The sequence below is a fragment of the Lotus japonicus genome, chromosome 2 (genome assembly GCF_012489685.1).
Source record: "Lotus japonicus ecotype B-129 chromosome 2, LjGifu_v1.2".
Classification (NCBI taxonomy): domain Eukaryota; kingdom Viridiplantae; phylum Streptophyta; class Magnoliopsida; order Fabales; family Fabaceae; genus Lotus; species Lotus japonicus.
This window is the reverse complement of record NC_080042.1, coordinates 66,169,627-66,187,358: the sequence shown is the minus strand read 5'-3', so window position 1 is coordinate 66,187,358 and position 17,732 is coordinate 66,169,627. Positions and strand designations below refer to the sequence as shown.

General features: G+C 39.0%; 3 protein-coding genes across 4 annotated transcripts; 2 read left to right on the top strand and 1 right to left on the bottom strand.

The window, feature by feature from the left end:
• Window positions 1-2,218: 2,218 nt before the first annotated feature.
• On the bottom strand, window positions 2,219-10,581 carry LOC130738935 (probable ADP-ribosylation factor GTPase-activating protein AGD14). 2 transcript variants are annotated; one of them, XM_057591123.1, is made up of 15 exons: window positions 10,216-10,581; window positions 9,987-10,109; window positions 7,914-7,975; window positions 7,363-7,450; window positions 7,198-7,259; window positions 7,021-7,117; window positions 6,443-6,850; window positions 5,293-5,608; window positions 4,967-5,205; window positions 4,717-4,881; window positions 4,508-4,612; window positions 4,205-4,288; window positions 3,350-3,710; window positions 3,211-3,256; window positions 2,219-2,879 (listed from the first exon to the last, which is right to left on the bottom strand). In XM_057591123.1, exons 2-15 carry the CDS (start codon window positions 10,080-10,082, stop codon window positions 2,747-2,749), a joined length of 2,262 nt encoding a protein of 753 aa, XP_057447106.1. In that variant the 5' UTR covers window positions 10,083-10,109; window positions 10,216-10,581; the 3' UTR covers window positions 2,219-2,746. The 2 variants fall into 2 exon arrangements, with proteins under 2 accessions (XP_057447106.1, XP_057447105.1); XM_057591122.1 differs by having other exon boundaries at window positions 9,987-10,104; window positions 10,216-10,580.
• A 1,925-nt stretch (window positions 10,582-12,506) lies between these two features.
• LOC130736878 (glutathione S-transferase T3-like) lies at window positions 12,507-13,655 on the top strand. The gene has a single exon (XM_057588653.1). The coding sequence runs from the start codon at window positions 12,507-12,509 to the stop codon at window positions 13,653-13,655; it is 1,149 nt and encodes a 382-aa protein (XP_057444636.1).
• Window positions 13,656-14,110: 455 nt separating this feature from the next.
• LOC130738934 (uncharacterized) lies at window positions 14,111-16,018 on the top strand. The gene has a single exon (XM_057591121.1). It carries the CDS (start codon window positions 14,175-14,177, stop codon window positions 15,489-15,491), a length of 1,317 nt encoding a protein of 438 aa, XP_057447104.1. The 5' UTR covers window positions 14,111-14,174; the 3' UTR covers window positions 15,492-16,018.
• The last annotated feature ends 1,714 nt before the right edge of the window (window positions 16,019-17,732 follow it).

Here is a 17,732-nt window from a genome sequence, read left to right as displayed (position 1 = left end):
TTAGAATGTAGAACACTAAATGTTGATATTAAAATTTCGAATTCGTGAAGATGAGAAGGAAAGGTTTGATGTGGAGGCAAAAGGCCTAAGGTATGTTACTCTCAAGTTAAGAAAGATCTCAAAACACAACATACCGTGTGAAGCCCTAATTAAGATAAGATCATAAATTCAACTAAGTTATGAAGAAGTACGATCATTAGAATCTGCTAGTTTTGAACTTCAAGTTTCGGCTCACTGGAATTGAAACATTCAAACTTATCACAGGATATAACTTGGCGTTTCAGAATTTTTTCTTCAATAAGTGAATTTTTGAACTCACACATCACGCACTCAATGCATTTTTCATTGCTTGTAAACCACTAAATTTAAAGAATCCACGTTTGTGAACCTTATCAAAGTCTCAGATTGCCCGTTGGATCTATTTGTTTACACGTGTGATTTTCACACGTAAACACTAAAATAACTAATCAGTATATTTAGGTAGGGGCTTAAACAAACCTACAATTAAGAAGCATTCATTTAGAAAATTAACTTAATTAAGCACTTCTTTTTGGGTAAATTCTATTAATTAATGTTGTCCAAATGAAGAAAAAAAAATTCACTGCTTATGGAATAGTTTATTTGAATTATTTTATGCCGTAAACACCTATGCAAATGTTTGGTCCAATACATGAAAATAAACTAACATACCTATAATCTTGTTTGGTTAATATGTAGGACTAGAAAATTTGCTCTTGCTCTTAAGAGCTAGGCTTATTTTAGAGCTAAGCTTATTATTATTATTATTATCAAGAATATAAGCGTTTATGTCAATTTAAGAGGAAACCTGGTTGATACCATGCATGCAGTGGGATAGAAAAAAAAAATGGCTTAATCCAGTTTTTGGTCCCTAACCTTTGTCATAAATATGACAATAGTCTCTTGCCGGAGTAAAGGTGGGGACCACAGTTTTTAGCAAAATGATTGGTTTTGGTCCTTCCGGCCGATTGGGTCAACGCCGGAGCTCCGCCGGCTGATGTGGCCCTTGCCACATCAATTAATGAGTCCACGTGGCTTTTCTTTTTCTTTTTCTTTATTTTGTTTAAATTCCACATAGATAAATAATTATTAAAAGTAAAAATATTTTATTTAATTGAAATTACTGCTTTTCCTTATCTTAATTTAAATCCCTAACTGTAACATAAAAAATTAAATCTCTAAATATCTTCAGATAACTTCTTTCAATTAAATTAATGATGAAAAATTAAAAATCCTTATCTTCACCATCTTCATATCACGATGTTTCTTCTTCTTTTTGGGTTATTCAGCCTCCACCGCCAGAAATCCCAGAAGTGGATCTTAGATTTCAAGGTTTTGAGATCAGCAACCAGTCTACCACACGATCTCCCTTTTTTCCTCCATGCTTTCCAAATCCTCATGAAATCCGAGTTGGCCCGACGGCGGTGGGAATGCGACTCGCCGGCGAAGGGAGCGGTGGAGGCTCCGTTACCGCAGTGGGAGGGAGGGATTTGGGTTCCTGGGTTTGTTGCTGGCTTGGGTTGTCTAGATCTGGTTCCCAAGCAGTGCATGACAGGGGTTTCTAGATCTAGGTTTGAGCCCTCAGATCTGTGTTTCCAGGTTTGGGTTCCTGGGTTTGTTGCTGGCTTGGGTTGTCTTCTGATGGCGAGGGAGGGTTTTTGGTGTACTCATGGCTAGTTACGTTACTCCTTTCCATTTTTCTGTTGCTTCAATTTTATTATTACTTCAATCTTGTATATCAATGTAATCAAAAGAATAAATACATAAATTACTTTCATCTTCATGCTACTTTTCTGCATTCCAAGAATATGAAACACGATTAAGAGGAAATAAAAGTGGCTTCCCAGCTTCTCAATCAAATTTGGCTTTTATGGTGTTGAAATCTGAGAAAAGAAAAGGAAAAACAGAGAGAAAGAGAAGAGAAACACGGAGAGAAATTTTATTAGTTTTTGGTTTTTATTTTTTAGAATTTTAATAATTTCATTTTTTAAATTAATTTGGTTTTTTTTTAAAAAGCCACATAAGCTCATTAATTGACGTGGCAAGGGCCACATCAGCTGGCGGAGCTCCGGCGTTGACCCAACCGGCCGGAAGGACCAAAACCAATCATTTTGCCAAAAACTGGGGACCAATCCCCACCTTTACTCCGGCGAGGGACTAAAACCATATTTATGACAAAGGTTAGGGACCAAAAACTGGATTAAGCCAAAAAAAATCAACCACTATCACATGTATTTTCAGTAAACAGAGTGGCATAGAACTGCTTTGGCCAGCCCATATAGCAGCCGTAAGTTGATTTCATGTACTTTCCACAAAGAAAAAATACAATGCCAAAATTTTAAGATCACAAGATCATACATTATAGTAAAACGAAAAAAAAAGAGCACGGCTAAGGGGCACAATATGAGCAGCATGGGTGCACCCAGAAGAAGAAGAAATTTCGAAGGGTTCTCTGGTCCCCCCCTTCATTCATTTGCTCTTCATCTCAGTACGCTAATGCCCCTCTTCCACGAAACCAGATTTCGTCTTCCTCTTTCCTATATAAATAAACAATTTACACGGCCAATTGCAAATATTTGACTTCGACCCAGGGGTTACCACAAATCTCTTCTCATGCGCAAGCGTATAACTTTGCCCGACAAACAATAGAAACAGAAACTTACACATATTTGTACAGGAAGCAACAAGTTGATGCTTGACTTTAAATGTCCAGCCGCAAAGCTTCACATTATCCGAATGGGTTCCCTCCAGCAGGGAAGGTGTTAGGGGGGGAAGTGATTGGAAACCTACCAGCCGGCTGCTGATTTGGATTTGCCAAGCCGAAAAAGTCTCCCTCAATGCCGTAACTCCCAACATCTTGCCTGCACATTCAGTTCAAATCAGAGCAGTAAGTTAAGCAATGCTGAACAGCAAACACAATAATCATCAAATTTATCCATATAGCTGCAATAAATTGCCCCTTGCAGACATTGCTTCAAAAGCTAGGATAACTAAATCTCACCTAACACAAGGAACAGCACCAGTGAAACTAGAATGAGATGCAAAAATGTATTTTTATATGAATGAAGGATTCACTATTTAATATGAATGAACGACTCAATATCATTCAAGTTCATGCTATGCAGCAGGCATAGAATCTAATCTAATTTAGCTTATGGAAGAAATAAATATCATAATGATTGAGTTCTTTACCTTGGCATGGGCATGTTAGTTGGCAATTGTTGTCCCATGTATGCGCCTGAGATATTCAAATGGTTCAGGATACAGATAATAAGCAAATGACCTTAGGCATATAGCAATTAATACAAGAATGCTAAGATGATAAACATACTTGGTCCAAATGCTGATGCATGAGCTTGTGCTTGTGCAGGCAGGACTGGTACATATGATGATGAAGGGGGAGGAGTCCAGGCATGTGATGCGTTGCCCAGGCTTGAAGGGTGCAATGTGCCTGAAGGTGGTCCACGAGGCAGGGCACCTTGCAAGGATGGCATGGGTGGAGTCCAGGCATGTGATTGGTTGCCCAGGCCCAAAGGGTGCATTGTGCCTGAAGGTGGTGTACTTGACAGGGCACCTTGGGCTGATGGGGGTTGAGTCCAGGCATATGGTGCATTGCCCAGGCTTGAAGGGTGATTTGCACCTGAAGATGGTACATTTGGCAGCGCACCTTGCAAGGATGACATGGACGGGAACTGCATCCAAGGAAGAAAATTAGGAAATCATAAACTATGATTATCTTTTTCCCTAACAGAAACAGACACCGACACACGTGATATGCAAAATTTGAGTTAACTAATGAATCAATATATCAAAAAGTTGGTATGTCACACTTCAATGTTCCAGCACTTTCAATGTGAGGAGATCATAAAGTAAGCAAAAGATAGTTTCTTCCCAGATACTCATTATTGTTCTGTATAACTGCAAGATGCAAACTTAAGGCAGTAATGTACAATTAAGTAACTGACTATGAAAAAAAACCTCGATGAGTTTATGACTCCATATTGTTTGTCTTCCACAAATATGCACCGTGGAAGACCAAAATTTTCAATCAGAAATATTAAACACATGGTTTAATACAGTACTCATGGCATGCATTATTCACCAAACATTGACAAGAGTAGGAAGTACAAAGCTATTATTGATCAATAGTACAACTTAAAATTTTAAATCAATGAAGGTCACATACAGTTGGGGCTTGATCTGGGGTTGGTTTGCTGCTGACATCAAATGGATTCGTTGACTTTGATGGTTGCGGAAAACTTGGCACAGGCTGTAACAGTGGACATACATTCATATGAGAGATGCTCGCACAATTGTACTAGCTGCATATTAAAACCTTGTCTTCGTTGACTTTTTTTTGGGGGAAATTAGCCTTTTATTTTAATTAAAAAAAGATTTTAATTATAAGCTGTTTTCAATGCAAAAAAAAACTAATCCAAAAACACACTAGATAATCTGGTAAGCAAATCATTCTGGACTATAACAGTACCACAACATTACTATATTGCATTGAGATACCCATGCCATGGGGATGACCCATTTGCCAACCACGAACTGGAGCAGGATAGGATGGATATTTGAAAGTGAACAGATCCTGCATTAATCACAGCTAACTGTAAGACAAACACTATACACATCCAAGTGTGCACACAATATAGAGAATAGAGATTGTGAATTAAAATGAGGAGTAAAGAGTACCTCAGGAAGTTCTATTCTTCCACTTGGCTTTATTTCTACGGTAGAAGGTTGGGAAACAATATTGTTTATAGCCTCATTGCCAGGATTTGACGCATGATGGTATGCATCTGGCATTTGTGTACTTGGATGCCCTTGTACTGTGGGTACAGAAGGTACACTCCACGGCTGCAAGATATTTCAATGAAAGGTTATATAATAAATTGGCAATAGGCAGACAAAACATTTGAGATAATTACTCCATTAACCAAACCTGATTGTTCACAGCACCACCTACTGGGCGCGCAAATTGTTGGGTAGTAGGCTGACTAGCAGCTGCAGGGAACAATGGTTGCTTATGCTGCAAATTGGCCCACTGTCCTACATTATTAAGAGGCGATGCTGTTGCCAATCCAGAAGATGGAACTGAAGCACCACTAGGTTGGAAAACTGAGAAACCGCTAACACTTGCGGCCCCAGAAGCAGAAGAAAGAGCTAATGCTGGAATAGGTCCTGCAGATAAAACAGATGAGTCAACATCAGTTATTAGTAGTGTAATAACACTGCCTTCAGAAATAGCTGTTACAACATGTGCATCACCTTGTACTCCAGAAGAATGAGCAGGTGAAGATGCTGGCACAGACAATTGAGACAGCACAGATTCGAGCGGATTTAAATTTGAGGGGCTTGGAGTTGCCTTTGCCTCAGAAGCAATATCAAAAGAGGCCCAATTGTCACCACTGGAATTTGCCGGCTGCATTACAGGTTGAGGCAAAGTAATTTGTTGAGCTTGAGGAATTGCTGGGGCAATAGGTTCAGGATCTGCATCAAAATCGATAAGGCTCTTAGCAGTCTCAAGCTTAACCTCCACTGTGTTTTGGATGCTGGATGCCAAGCTTCCAGAAGATGCAGTTCTCTGAAAATACAAAACAGCCAGTTATTGTTATATAATTTGTGTTCAAATTCAAGTCACCAACCATGCTAAACTAATGGGGGTGAAGGGAGATGCCAGTCAAAAGACTCAAAACAATTCATGCTAACAATGTAAATAGTAAAAGTGACTAGATTTACTAGCGAGCCACATCTTATAGAAAATTAATTAGAAACTCATCAGATGCATACAGAAAAACTTAAAACAAAATGAAGATAATAAGAAATTAACCAGCAAATTAAAACATAAGTCAAACAAAAGAATCTCTAAAGAAGCAACAGTGAAAACATCAGTTTTGACGAACAATTCACAGTAAATTTATTTTAGCATCATAACATTGATAATGAAATAACTCCACAGCAAAGGCAGGTCATATAGCACCAAGATTCAGGACCCAAGTGATTGCAAAAGCCACACCATTAACCAGTTATTCCAAAAGCCACTACCAAGTAAGGACACATGGATGGTTTATATTTTATATCCATAATACACCTCCTCAGCAACAACAGTTTGACCTTAAAGTGTGGATAACCGATAACAGACAAACCCACATATCCTGTGCTGAAATTTAACCTTGTATTTGAAAAATGATGGCGGCAAGAGTCGAGCTCCAAAGTATTTGGTCATATCGAGGCTCTAGTACTATGCCATGAACCAATTTTCCCTAAACCTTAAGCTATGAGGGGAAGATACAAATGGCTTATTTAACAAACCATACGGAAAATCGTTAATATTATATCTTTAACAAACCATATGGAACATCATTAATATTATATATCTTTAGCAAACCATATGGAACGTCATCAATAATAAGTTCACCTGTGTTAGTGATGAGCCGTCAGCAGCCCTTCCACTGTTTGGTTTGGGGGGTTCACTTATTCGAAGAGGTACTACATTGTCTCCCAAGATATCTCGAACAGGTCGGACCACAGGTGGGCTTGAAGAATTCAGATCTTTGACTCGTTCAGGAGATTGACTTTCCACCTTATAGTCTCCATCCGATGTTCTACGATCTTCACGACGCCAATCATTGATAATTGGAGGACGACCAGGACTTCTTTTATAATCACCATATTGCCTGCTTTCTTGATCATATCCCGGACTCCTTCCACCTGGACTAGATCTGTCACTATAACGACGTTCATATGTGTCTTCATATGGAGGGCTTCTAGATCCTCCCTGGTATGCCTCAGCTCTTCTGTTTTTATAGGAATCATCTTTGTCGCCCTGTATAACACGCATGATAAGAGAAGAGACTATATAGTTATATTTAGCAGATAGATTCAAGCAAATCTACAGCAAAAACAGTAGTTTACAAGTTGAAATTGAACTAGTATGAAACTGTCAAATATATAGACTTAAACAGTGAATCCAAAAGGGGAGAACAGACATCTTACCGCCTTTACTTTTGGTGGTTTGTCAGAAGTCTTATCTCCAGTGTATCTTCTATCCACATAAACATGCTTAATAAAGTCCCGAAGCCTATTAACGTTACTGACACCAAATATTCCAATCAGAATAAGTTAATAATGCACCCTAAAATTATACATTGAAACATATAAGGAAGTACTAACTTGCTATCGGGGGAAGATTGATGCTGTGCATCCCATTCTTTGAAATAAATTTCTTTCGCACGCTGCAATTAGTATATAAAGCAGAAATCAACTTGAGAAATATGAAATCAGGCATACTGAAAAAGATATCCAGCACAAGTTTAAAAGCACATTAGACATATGTACCTGATTTCCTCCTTCTTGAAGTGCAATAACTTCTTGCGAAGTAAATTTAGCCATTGAAATTGATTTCACTCGATGAGTAAATTCCCGGCTGTAAGTTAACACAAAAAGCAATTGACTTTCAAATAAAAATGTTCTGTGCAAAGGAAATGTTATTGTCCTATCTCCAGACTCCAGTAAAGTACAATATATTTTAGACAAAATACAGTTCATAATACAAGGCACATGAGAGCATGCACATTATTAGATTCATTTGAAATTTAACCATTGCTAAAGGAAAATCAGATTTTTGTAGATGTACAATTTTATCAACTCCAATTCATTACAAACAGAACTGCAAAAAATACGCAGAAAGTACACAATTTGGAGTACAGAGATGTTTCTAGCGAACCCTTGAGTTAAAGTTCAGCAGCAAGGCATGTAAAAAATAGCAAATGGAAAAATAACTTAAATCGGAAAGACAGATCAATAAAGCAACACCATGAACCATAAAGCCATGTATTCAACTCAAATCACAGTGTAGGCATATAGGCAAGAAAATTGTAAGGTCTTACTGTATTCCACTGCAGTTAGTGCAAACAAACGTCCAGAAATTCGTGCACACATATTGTGGTCCCTTCAAATATATAAAAGAAAAATAATTAATGTAATTCCTGTCTAGGTTCTGAAGAATGCAATCAGAATGCTCTAAAAGCTGGCTAGAAATTAAAAACACTTCAATCAAAGTCAATAAAATGATGATAAATATGCAACACAGGAGAATGCAAACAAAGATTCACATTTATCTCTTCATTAAGATCCTGTTTTTGCACAGAATCTAGAGAATGATCAATAGGAGCTGGGCAGAGTTATCATCCTTGCGGTCTAAGGGATACAGCCAATCCATGACAGTAAATACACATGTAATCATTGATCAGCGTGTCAAGGATCAAATGAAATCTATCTGCCTCAGGCCATGGGTAGTACAGAATCAGTATAACTTAGGAAGTTTACACCGTCAAACACCCCAAGGGCCTTATCTTTGAAATCAATCAATTATTAAATCCTAGCTATCCAATTATATCAGTCCTAAATCAAAGGGTGCCACAGTCTAAACACATCCTTACAGAACTTAATAATCAATATTAAATTATCTATACGCATCTCCCAATGTGCATTAGAAATTCTAAACCCTCCTTAAAGGGTATTTATCTAAACCTTCCTTAAAAGGTCTTAAAATTAGTAAAAAATTAGTTTTTTGACATGCAAACCCTTAAAATTTAATGATTATTCATCTCAAAGCTAACAACAAATTTGACATTATGTACAAGTTGAAATAGCAGATTTGGATCTGTAAGCTATTTTCAGTCATATCATCCAAACACATAATTTATCATCAAAATGAGCAATAATAAGCTCATCTGCTAATTTTAAACAAAACTACCCAAACACAAAATAAATCCTCATTAAGAGTTTATAATGGTAAACAAGCATCTATAGCTGATAAAAACCCATTTATGGAGCTAATGCAAATATCTTGTCCAGTAAGAGCTCAAAAATGACGTTAGCACTCTTTTATCCAAAGCTTCTTAAAATTAATCAATGACCTTAATAGTATCACCAATAGGAACACTTCTCATAAAGCAACGCAAAATAAGGATAGGGTATAAGGTGAGACAGTATAAGCCAATGATCTTTAAATGAAACTGCTTTAATAACCACAATTCAAGTGTTCATCAGCTGGTTTCAAATGACAGCCGGTAAGCTCAAGCAGCCCAACACAAACACATGAAATTTAAAGATTATAAATAGCCTTTTGTTTTTCTAGCAGCTATCCGGATTCATGATATAAAAGAGCGCATAAGCGCATTCCTAAAATCCAATATGAAAATCCCATGCACAGATATTATGTTTTCGATCAAGTCAAGCCTCAAGTAAAACCAAAACTACATATGTTAATCCACACTCTAATTTTCAAACATTTAACCTAAATGGAACGATAGCGACGGTTTCAAATGCCACAAACAGGCAAAGTCACATCATACTGTTTATGCCTGTCACTGCGACACACCCTAGCACATTCAATTCGAATATAACAATTGGCAACAATTTGCATATCATCAATCGCAATGCTCTTCCGTCCGAGATGCTTAGCCATGAATTACTAACTTGTGCTACCACCAGTGTTACTTCCTACTCAGGCTAGTAGCAATCCAATTTAACCACGTCAGAGATATTATGTTTTCAATCAAGTAAAGCCTCACAATTCTTTTTTACACAAAAACTACATATATTAACCCACACTCTAATTTCCAAACATTTAACCCTAAATGGAAAGATTGTGACAGGACAGCTTCAAATTCCATGAACAGGCAAAGTCACATCACACTGCTTATGCCTGTCAGTGTCACTACCACACACCCTAGCACATTCAATTCAAATATAACAATTCTCAATGCTCTTCCTTCCTAGCTGTTTTGCCATGAATTGCTAACTTGTGCTACCATTCTTGTTACTTCCTACTAAGGCTAGTACTAGTAGCAACTCAATTTAAGCACTTAGCATAATACATATACAGTTTCCAAGCTTATAATTATGAAATTGAATCAAATTTCAGTAGCATAAACTCGCGCGGCGGAGCGTCTTACCAGGCTGTTGCAGTTAATGCACCTCCGATTCGATTCAAGCTTGAGCAGACCTCGAATGACGCGCTCGTTTTTCTCGTCCTCCTTCCGACTCGCCATCTCCACCACCAGCAGCTCTGCACTGCACTTCAAACTCGAAACGTGAATCCAACCATAACAACAATCAATAAACCTCGCAATTCAATTACATCGAAACGTACGGAACAAATCACAACTGTAAAAAAAACCGTACGAGCTAGTCAAATTGAAGTCCAAAATCACGATGCGAACATGAATTTGCAGAGAAAGAAAAACACTAGATCATGTGTTTGTTAACTGCGATTTTCCGTAGCAAATTGAATGCGAAATGGAGAAAACAGGGAGCAGATCTGAGAGTTTTGGGAGAATGAAGAAGAAGAAGGTGGTGATGTTGTTGTGAAGTGAACCCTAAGAGGAAATGGAAATAGGAAGTGACCAGAAGAAACGGTTGGAGGAAGAGTGTTGAGGTTTCAATTGGAGAAAGAGATGAACATAGCCGAAAGAAAGAAAGAAGAAACAGAGAGAAAGAGGAATGGAGAGAAACTCGGGGTCGGAGAACTTTCTGAGCTGGTACTGGTCAGATATAGAGACTTTTATTAGGACCCCCAATCTCTGCTTAATTTGCACTACTATAATCTATTTTATTAAATTAAATATATTTATATTTATATTAACAATCAATCTAAGAGCAACTCCAACGCTGGGCTCTTAGCCCAGCTGGAGTTGCTAAGAGCCGGCTCTTATTTTTTTCCTGCATTGGAGAGAGCCTTCAAGCTCTTAGCTACAGTGCAGAGGCTCTTCTGCAAGAGCTCTTGCTTTATGGGCTCTTACATTAAAAAATTATTATCTTCTCTCACATGCTCCTCATCAACTACTTTCAGAGGGAAGAAACGGTGAAGGGAAGAAGAAGAAGAAGAACAGATTTGAAATAAACTAACACAAGAACAAAACCAAAATCAATTTTTTTAAAAAAAAATCCAAACTTTACAACCAAAATCAAACTTTTACACTGCAACTGATATTTACATAGGAAAAAAAAAAAATTCTGAGCCTTGCATGTCCGATCTTGTTGAAAGGGAGACTTGAATGTGCGAAAAGGGGCTTCCTTTCCCCTGATCTGATCTGGTGGCTCCGATTTGGGTGGTGGTAAGTCGATTTGGGGGCGGTGAGGTGGATTTTGGCTGTGGTGGTGGGTGTTTGAGGCGGTGATGTGGGTTGGGTTTCGGTGGGGGTGAGGTGGGTTTTGGGTTTCAGTGGTGGTGAGGTGGGTTTTGGGTTTCAGTGGTGAGGTTGGGTTTCGGTGGGTTGGGTTTCAGTGGTGGTGGTGGGGTTGCAGAGGTGGGTTGGGTTTCAGAGGGGAGAAGAAGAAGAAGATAAGAGGGGAGAAGAAGGGAAGGGGGTTTCGAGGAGGCAGGGGAGAAGAAGAGAAGAGGGGAGGAGAAGAAGAAGAAGAGGCTTTCGGTGGGTTGGGTTTCAGTGGTGGTGGTGGGGTTGCAGAGGTGGGTTGGGTTTCAGAGGGGAGAAGAAGAAGAAGAGAAGAGGGGAGAAGAAGGGAAGGGGGTTTCGAGGAGGCAGGGGAGAAGAAGAGAAGAGGGGAGGAGAAGAAGAAGAAGAGGCTTTCGGTGGGTTGGGTTTCAGTGGTGGTGGTGGGGTTGCAGAGGTGGGTTGGGTTTCAGAGGGGAGAAGAAGAAGAAGAGAAGAGGGGAGAAGAAGGGAAGGGGGTTTCGAGGAGGCAGGGGAGAAGAAGAGAAGAGGGGAGGAGAAGAAGAAGAAGAGGCTTTCGGTGGGTTGGGTTTCAGTGGTGGTGGTGGGGTTGCAGAGGTGGGTTGGGTTTCAGAGGGGAGAAGAAGAAGAAGAGAAGAGAAGAGGGGAGGAGAAGAAGAAGAAGAGAAGAGGGGAGGAGAAGAGGGTTTCGAGGGGGGGGGGAGGGGGAGAGGCGGCTAGGGTTCACAAATGGGCTCTTGATGGGTTTATATATAGGGTGACCTGCCCAGCAGGTCACCCTCCCGTTGTGGACCGGTTTCAGACCGGTTTTGACCGGCTGGAGCCGGTTTTTTAGCCGTTTTATTCTATTTGACTGGTTTGGCCGGTTATCAGACCGTTTCTCTCCCATTTTCAGCTTTTATACATTATATATAGTGTGCACTTCATCATTTTACACATCAATTCAAAATGGATCACCAACATTATCAACAATACTATGATTTGTTGGACGATCAGACACTTCCCACCAATGAAAGTTCTCAACCTCCGCCGGTGTTACAACAAGGAAACCAACCTTCACAGGTGTTTCGACCTACGCCGTCATTTCCTCCTCACAACCAAGCGCGTCACACCCGAGGCAATTTTCAAATTTCTCAACACCAAATGTCTCCATATCCACCTCAAAACCAATCGCATCACCCCGGTGGCAATTTTCAAAATTATCAACACCAAATGTCTCCATATCCACCTCAAAACCAACCGCATCACCCCGGTGGCAATTTTCAAAATTCTCAATACCAAATGTCTTCATATCCACCTCAAAACCAATCGCCTCACACCGGTGGCAATGTTCATAATTCTCAGTACCAAATGTTTCCATATACATCTCAAAACCAACCACTTCACCCTGATGAAAATTTCACAAATCCACAATACCCCATGTATCCACCACAATACCAATTTCAAAGCCAAGCCCCTCCTACTGGTAGCACTGGTTCAAAAGTCTCTGATACACAATGTGAGGCTACGCCTGATGATACACAACACGAGGGTCTAGATGATATTGATCTTGAAGATGAGGATCAATCTTCTGGAAAGAAACGCACCAGATGGAGGGTTAAAGACGATTTACTTCTTGTTCAATCATGGCTCAACATTTCTAAGGATCCGACGGTGGGAACTGATCAAACGGCAGCAAAGTTTTGGGATAGGATCCGCGACCAATTTGATGAGTACCGTGACTTTGACACTCCTCCGAGGACAGGGAAGATGCTGAAATGTCGTTTTGGAAAATTGAGTAAAGATATTCAATTCTTTACCGGTTGCTACAACAAAGTTACCACTCCATGGAAAAGTGGACACTCAGAGAAGGATATCATGGCTGAGGCGCATGCCCTATTTCAGGTAGACCATAAAAAAGATTTCACACATGAGAATGTATGGCGGATGGTGAAAGATGAACCAAAGTGGAAGGGACAATCAATGAAAACCAATTCAAGGGGACAAAAGAAGTCAGGAGCTGGCGCCGACGGAACATCGACTGACCCAAGTGCATCAATTGATTGCGACGAATATGAGGCAACACCACCAACAACTCGCCCGAAGGGCAAGAAGGCAGAGAAGAGAAAGGCCAAAACAACAGATACTGCGTCAAGTACTCTATCTTTTGTTCCTCACCCTGATGTGTTAGCCATGGGGAAGGCTAAAATGGAAATGATGGCAAATTTTAGGGAGATAAGGAACAGAGAACTAGATTTGCAACAAGCTGACCAACAACTGAAACAAAGTGAACTGCAATTGAGACAGGAAGAACTCAAATTTAAGAAGGCGGAGAACTTTCGGGCATATATGGATATCCTTAACAAGAACACATCTGGAATGAACGATGAGGAGTTGCGTACGCATAACGCACTACGTGCTTTCGCCTTAAGTGAACTAGGAATGTCTTAAATCTTCTTGTGTTTCTTAATGTGTATTAGTCATGTAATTTTATTCTTCCAATTTCTTAATGTGTATTGCATCAATGTTGTAACTTTATTATTCTAGCTTCTTCATGTGTACTGAATCAATGTTGTAATTTCGTTATTCTAATTTCTTAATTAGTATATTGTCAATGTCGTAATTTTATCATTCAAATTTCGTAATAAGTACTATGTCAATGTTGGGGAATATAGCCGTTGGGGAATATAGCCGTTGGGGAATATAGCCGTTGGGGATATAGCCGTTGGGAAATATAGCCGTTGGGAAATATAGCCGTTGGGAATATAGCGGTTGGGTAATATAGCCGTTGGGAATATAGCCGTTGGGAATATAGTCGTTGGGGAATATAGCCGTTGGGAATATAACCGTTGTTACTCTTATTTATTCATGCCATATTTCATTCATTTCAACATTCAACAGTTCTTTCGTTCTCTCATCTTGTATTCCTCCTATCAAATTACACCAATATTTTGTCATTTGTGCCATATAATGGATCCAAACAATTTACCCGACTGGAACACATTTTACAACGAATGTGTGGAGGATTTTATGAATGACACGTTCGTTGAAGATATGATGCAGCAGGAGATGGAGTTCTATCAACAACAACAACAACATGCCAACACCGTTAGGCCCAAGAAAACAAGAAGAGTAATAAAGAGAGATCGTGAAGCTGGGAACGAGCGGTTGATGAAGGACTACTTCTCTGAAAATCCTGTATACACGGAAGAGCTTTTCCGACGAAGGTTTCGAATGCGAAAGCATGTGTTCCTCAGAATTGTAGAGGCCCTTGGGTCTTATAACCCGTACTTTTTAATGTCCGTTGATGCAGTTGGAAGACAAGGTCTATCACCATTACAAAAGTGCACCGCCGCTATTCGTATGTTAGCGTATGGATCACCTGCTGACAGTGTTGATGAATACGTTAGAATTGGTGAAAGTACTGCAATTGAGTGCTTAAAGAATTTTGTAGAAGGTGTGTGTGAAGTATTTGGTGGGCAATACTTGAGGCGTCCAAACGAGGAAGACATGACACGCCTACTTCAATGGGGGGAGTCTCGTGGATTTCCAGGTATGTTAGGTTCCATTGATTGTATGCATTGGGAATGGAAGAATTGTCCAGTTGCGTGGAAAGGTCAATACACCCGAGGTGATCATGGAAGACCCACAATCATGCTTGAAGCAGTGGCATCACAAGACTTGTGGATTTGGCATGCATTTTTTGGCATTGCAGGCTCAAATAATGACATTACTGTGCTAAACCAATCTCCGGTGTTTAATGAGGTTTTGCGTGGAGCTGCTCCCATGGTGAAATTTAGAGTGAATGAAACAATGTATCACATGGGATACTATCTAGCAGACGGTATCTATCCCGAGTGGGGTACATTTGTGAAGACCATCCCAATGCCACAAGGAGAAAAAAAGCAAAAGTTTGCCAAAAGACAAGAAGCAGCAAGAAAGGACGTGGAACGTGCATTCGGAGTGCTCCAATCTCGGTTTGCGATTGTCCGTGGTCCATCACGCTGGTGGCATCCGAATGACATGAAGTCAATCATCTATGCTTGCATCATATTGCATAACATGATTGTTGAAGATGAGCGCAACACGTACAAAGGTAATTTTGTTTATGAGCAGGTCAATAATGACATATCGGATGCTGAAGTATTAAGCGGTCCTATTCCCGCTTTTAGAAATATGTTGGAAAGGAGAGCACATCAAATTGAAAAGTCAATCCATCGCCAACTTCAAGCAGACTTGGTGGAGCATATCTGGGACCTTCCTGAAATCGATAATAATGAAACTTAATCTTCACGCCTTGATGTGTATTTCGTTTCAAATGTATTGTTGTTTATTTTTCATTCTCATGTATTTCCTTTCGTATTTATTTTGTTAATGTAATGTATTAAGGTCTCTCTTAGGGATTGTTGTACTCTTTTTCCTTCACTAGGCTTGTATCCCAATTGGGCTTTTCCTAGTAAGGTTTTAATGAGGCTCTCTCTCAAGTTTGGCTCTCTTTTATTTCTATAATTCAATACAATGTACTTTTTTTAAAATTTTAGGAAAATTAATTTTAAATTAAATTAGTATAAGTAATAATTAAATTAATTTCTAGTTGAAGTATTGATATACTATTAAATTTTAAATCTAAATTAGGTGAAAATAAATATCATTATTTAATGTTGTATGGTGGGACACAGTGGGACCCTTGTAATAGTAATTTAAGAGCCCATGCATTGGAGCAAAATCTGCTTCAGGCTCTTAGCAGGCTCTTAAGTCTGACGTGGCACATGAATAGTGTAGAATAGTGCTGAATAGTGTATAAAAGCCCAAATAAGAGCCTAAGCATTGGAGTTGCTCTAAATGATTTTGGTGAGTTCGGCTCTGGTCAACAATACATATTTGATTGTTTTCTATACCATAAACCGCTTAGAGATGCTTACAGATTGATTATCAACACAACTCTTATATCAACCGTCGAAATCAAACACACAACATTCTCATATTGAATTAATATGTTGTGTTGGTGAACCCTTATACTATATACTAGTTTCTTATATTTAACCTCTTATTCTCAACCTCGTACAGTTTACATATTATCACCATATATTATAACAGATAGTATCATGATTTTTTTATGTTGAATCAAAATTAGATAAATATTAATTCAATTTTGAACAATTTTTTTTTTGCTTATATGGGGCAAAGCCCTGAAAAAAACACAGGCGCGCCGGACCAGGAGAAACCAATATTTTAAAGTCATTATTTAACATAAAAATTCATTAAAAAAAACAATAAAAATGTCGTAAAAGTAAAATAAGAAAAAAATGTGTCAGTGATAATTTTAGTAATTAAATATATAAATATAATATAACTTATGATTTTAGTTTTGTGTGGAAGTGAAATGTGAAATGGGTCTATTTTGTGGAAATTGGTCCATGGTCTTGAGTTTGGTCATACATGGCGCCTCTCCACTCCGGTCTCCATCATGCTCACGCTTCACCGTTGGTTTCCATTTTTCTACTTCTAGATGGACAACAAACGTCTCATGTCACGTCCACTCTCCATATCCAGGTCCTTTATCCTCAAATATGTAAAACCTTAAACCTCAGCCAGCCTTGTCTATAATTACTTGGATTGTTGAAATAGTGACTTCACCTCTATGCATCTTATTCAACACCAATTAGGGTCTTCTAGAGCTGGCACTTGCGGCTCTTATTTAATGCTTTTGAAACATAATTATTTATTTTTTGTACATCGGAATTTAAATTGCACCAGTTAGAAATTGAGCACTGGACATTCCCCTTCCAACTCATATGTCTCTGAGCTCTTACCACTTGAACTATCATTTAGGGACACATAATTGTTTTCTTAATAGCATAAACTATAGTTTAGAGTTTATCACCTTGTGTTAGAAGGGTACAAACTTAATTGCACAACAACTTTACTAAATATGTCCTTCAATTTCTTATTAAGTAGAAACCGTCACAACATCTCACTTTACTACAACTACTTCTTTTTTTTTTTTTGGTCGAATGAAATTGATTTCATTAATTAAAGAGGCCAAGTGGAATTTGACGGAGAATACAAGAAAGATTAAGGGTGGTGGGAGTGCAGGGTCCATGATACAAGCCTGTCCCACTACAACTAAATGCTCCGCTAAATTCTAGGAAAATCTCTAAAAGCAAGACAAAATACTCTAAAAACCAAGGCAGATTTCCTAAAGGCCAGCAACAGGGATGCTCACTCAGTCTGGCTCCCTTGCAACATGTCTTCGATCATCTCTAAGGATCGCAGCTAAATCAGGCGGAGGAGAGGTGCACCAATTTCCGGGCAGCTGGTGGTTGGAATGTAGCTGTGCTATAGTGTGAGCAGCTTTGTTGGCTCGCCTTGGAACCCAGGTGAGGTTACAAAGCTGGAAATTCAGTTTAAGTTTAGAAATATCATCTATGAACATCTGAATTTCACCAATTGTTCGCCTCCCTCTGCAAGCCTCCATTAATTGTAAGCAGTCCGATTCAAATTCTACTCGTTCCCACCCCAGGTTAG

Bases quoted from the DNA above. Each gene is read 5' to 3' on its own strand.
- LOC130736878 (XM_057588653.1), top strand. From the start codon at position 12,507: ATGTCTTCATATCCACCTCAAAACCAATCGCCTCACACCGGTGGCAAT.
- LOC130738935 (XM_057591123.1), bottom strand. From the start codon at position 10,082: ATGGCGAGTCGGAAGGAGGACGAGAAAAACGAGCGCGTCATTCGAGGT. The intron at 7,451-7,913 runs GTAAGACCTTAC...GTTAACTTACAG, and splicing joins ACTAACTGCAGTGGAATACA to CCGGGAATTTACTCATCGAG. The intron at 5,609-6,442 runs GTGAACTTATTA...TTGTATTTTCAG, and splicing joins ACGGCTCATCACTAACACAG to AGAACTGCATCTTCTGGAAG.
- LOC130738934 (XM_057591121.1), top strand. From the start codon at position 14,175: ATGGATCCAAACAATTTACCCGACTGGAACACATTTTACAACGAATGT.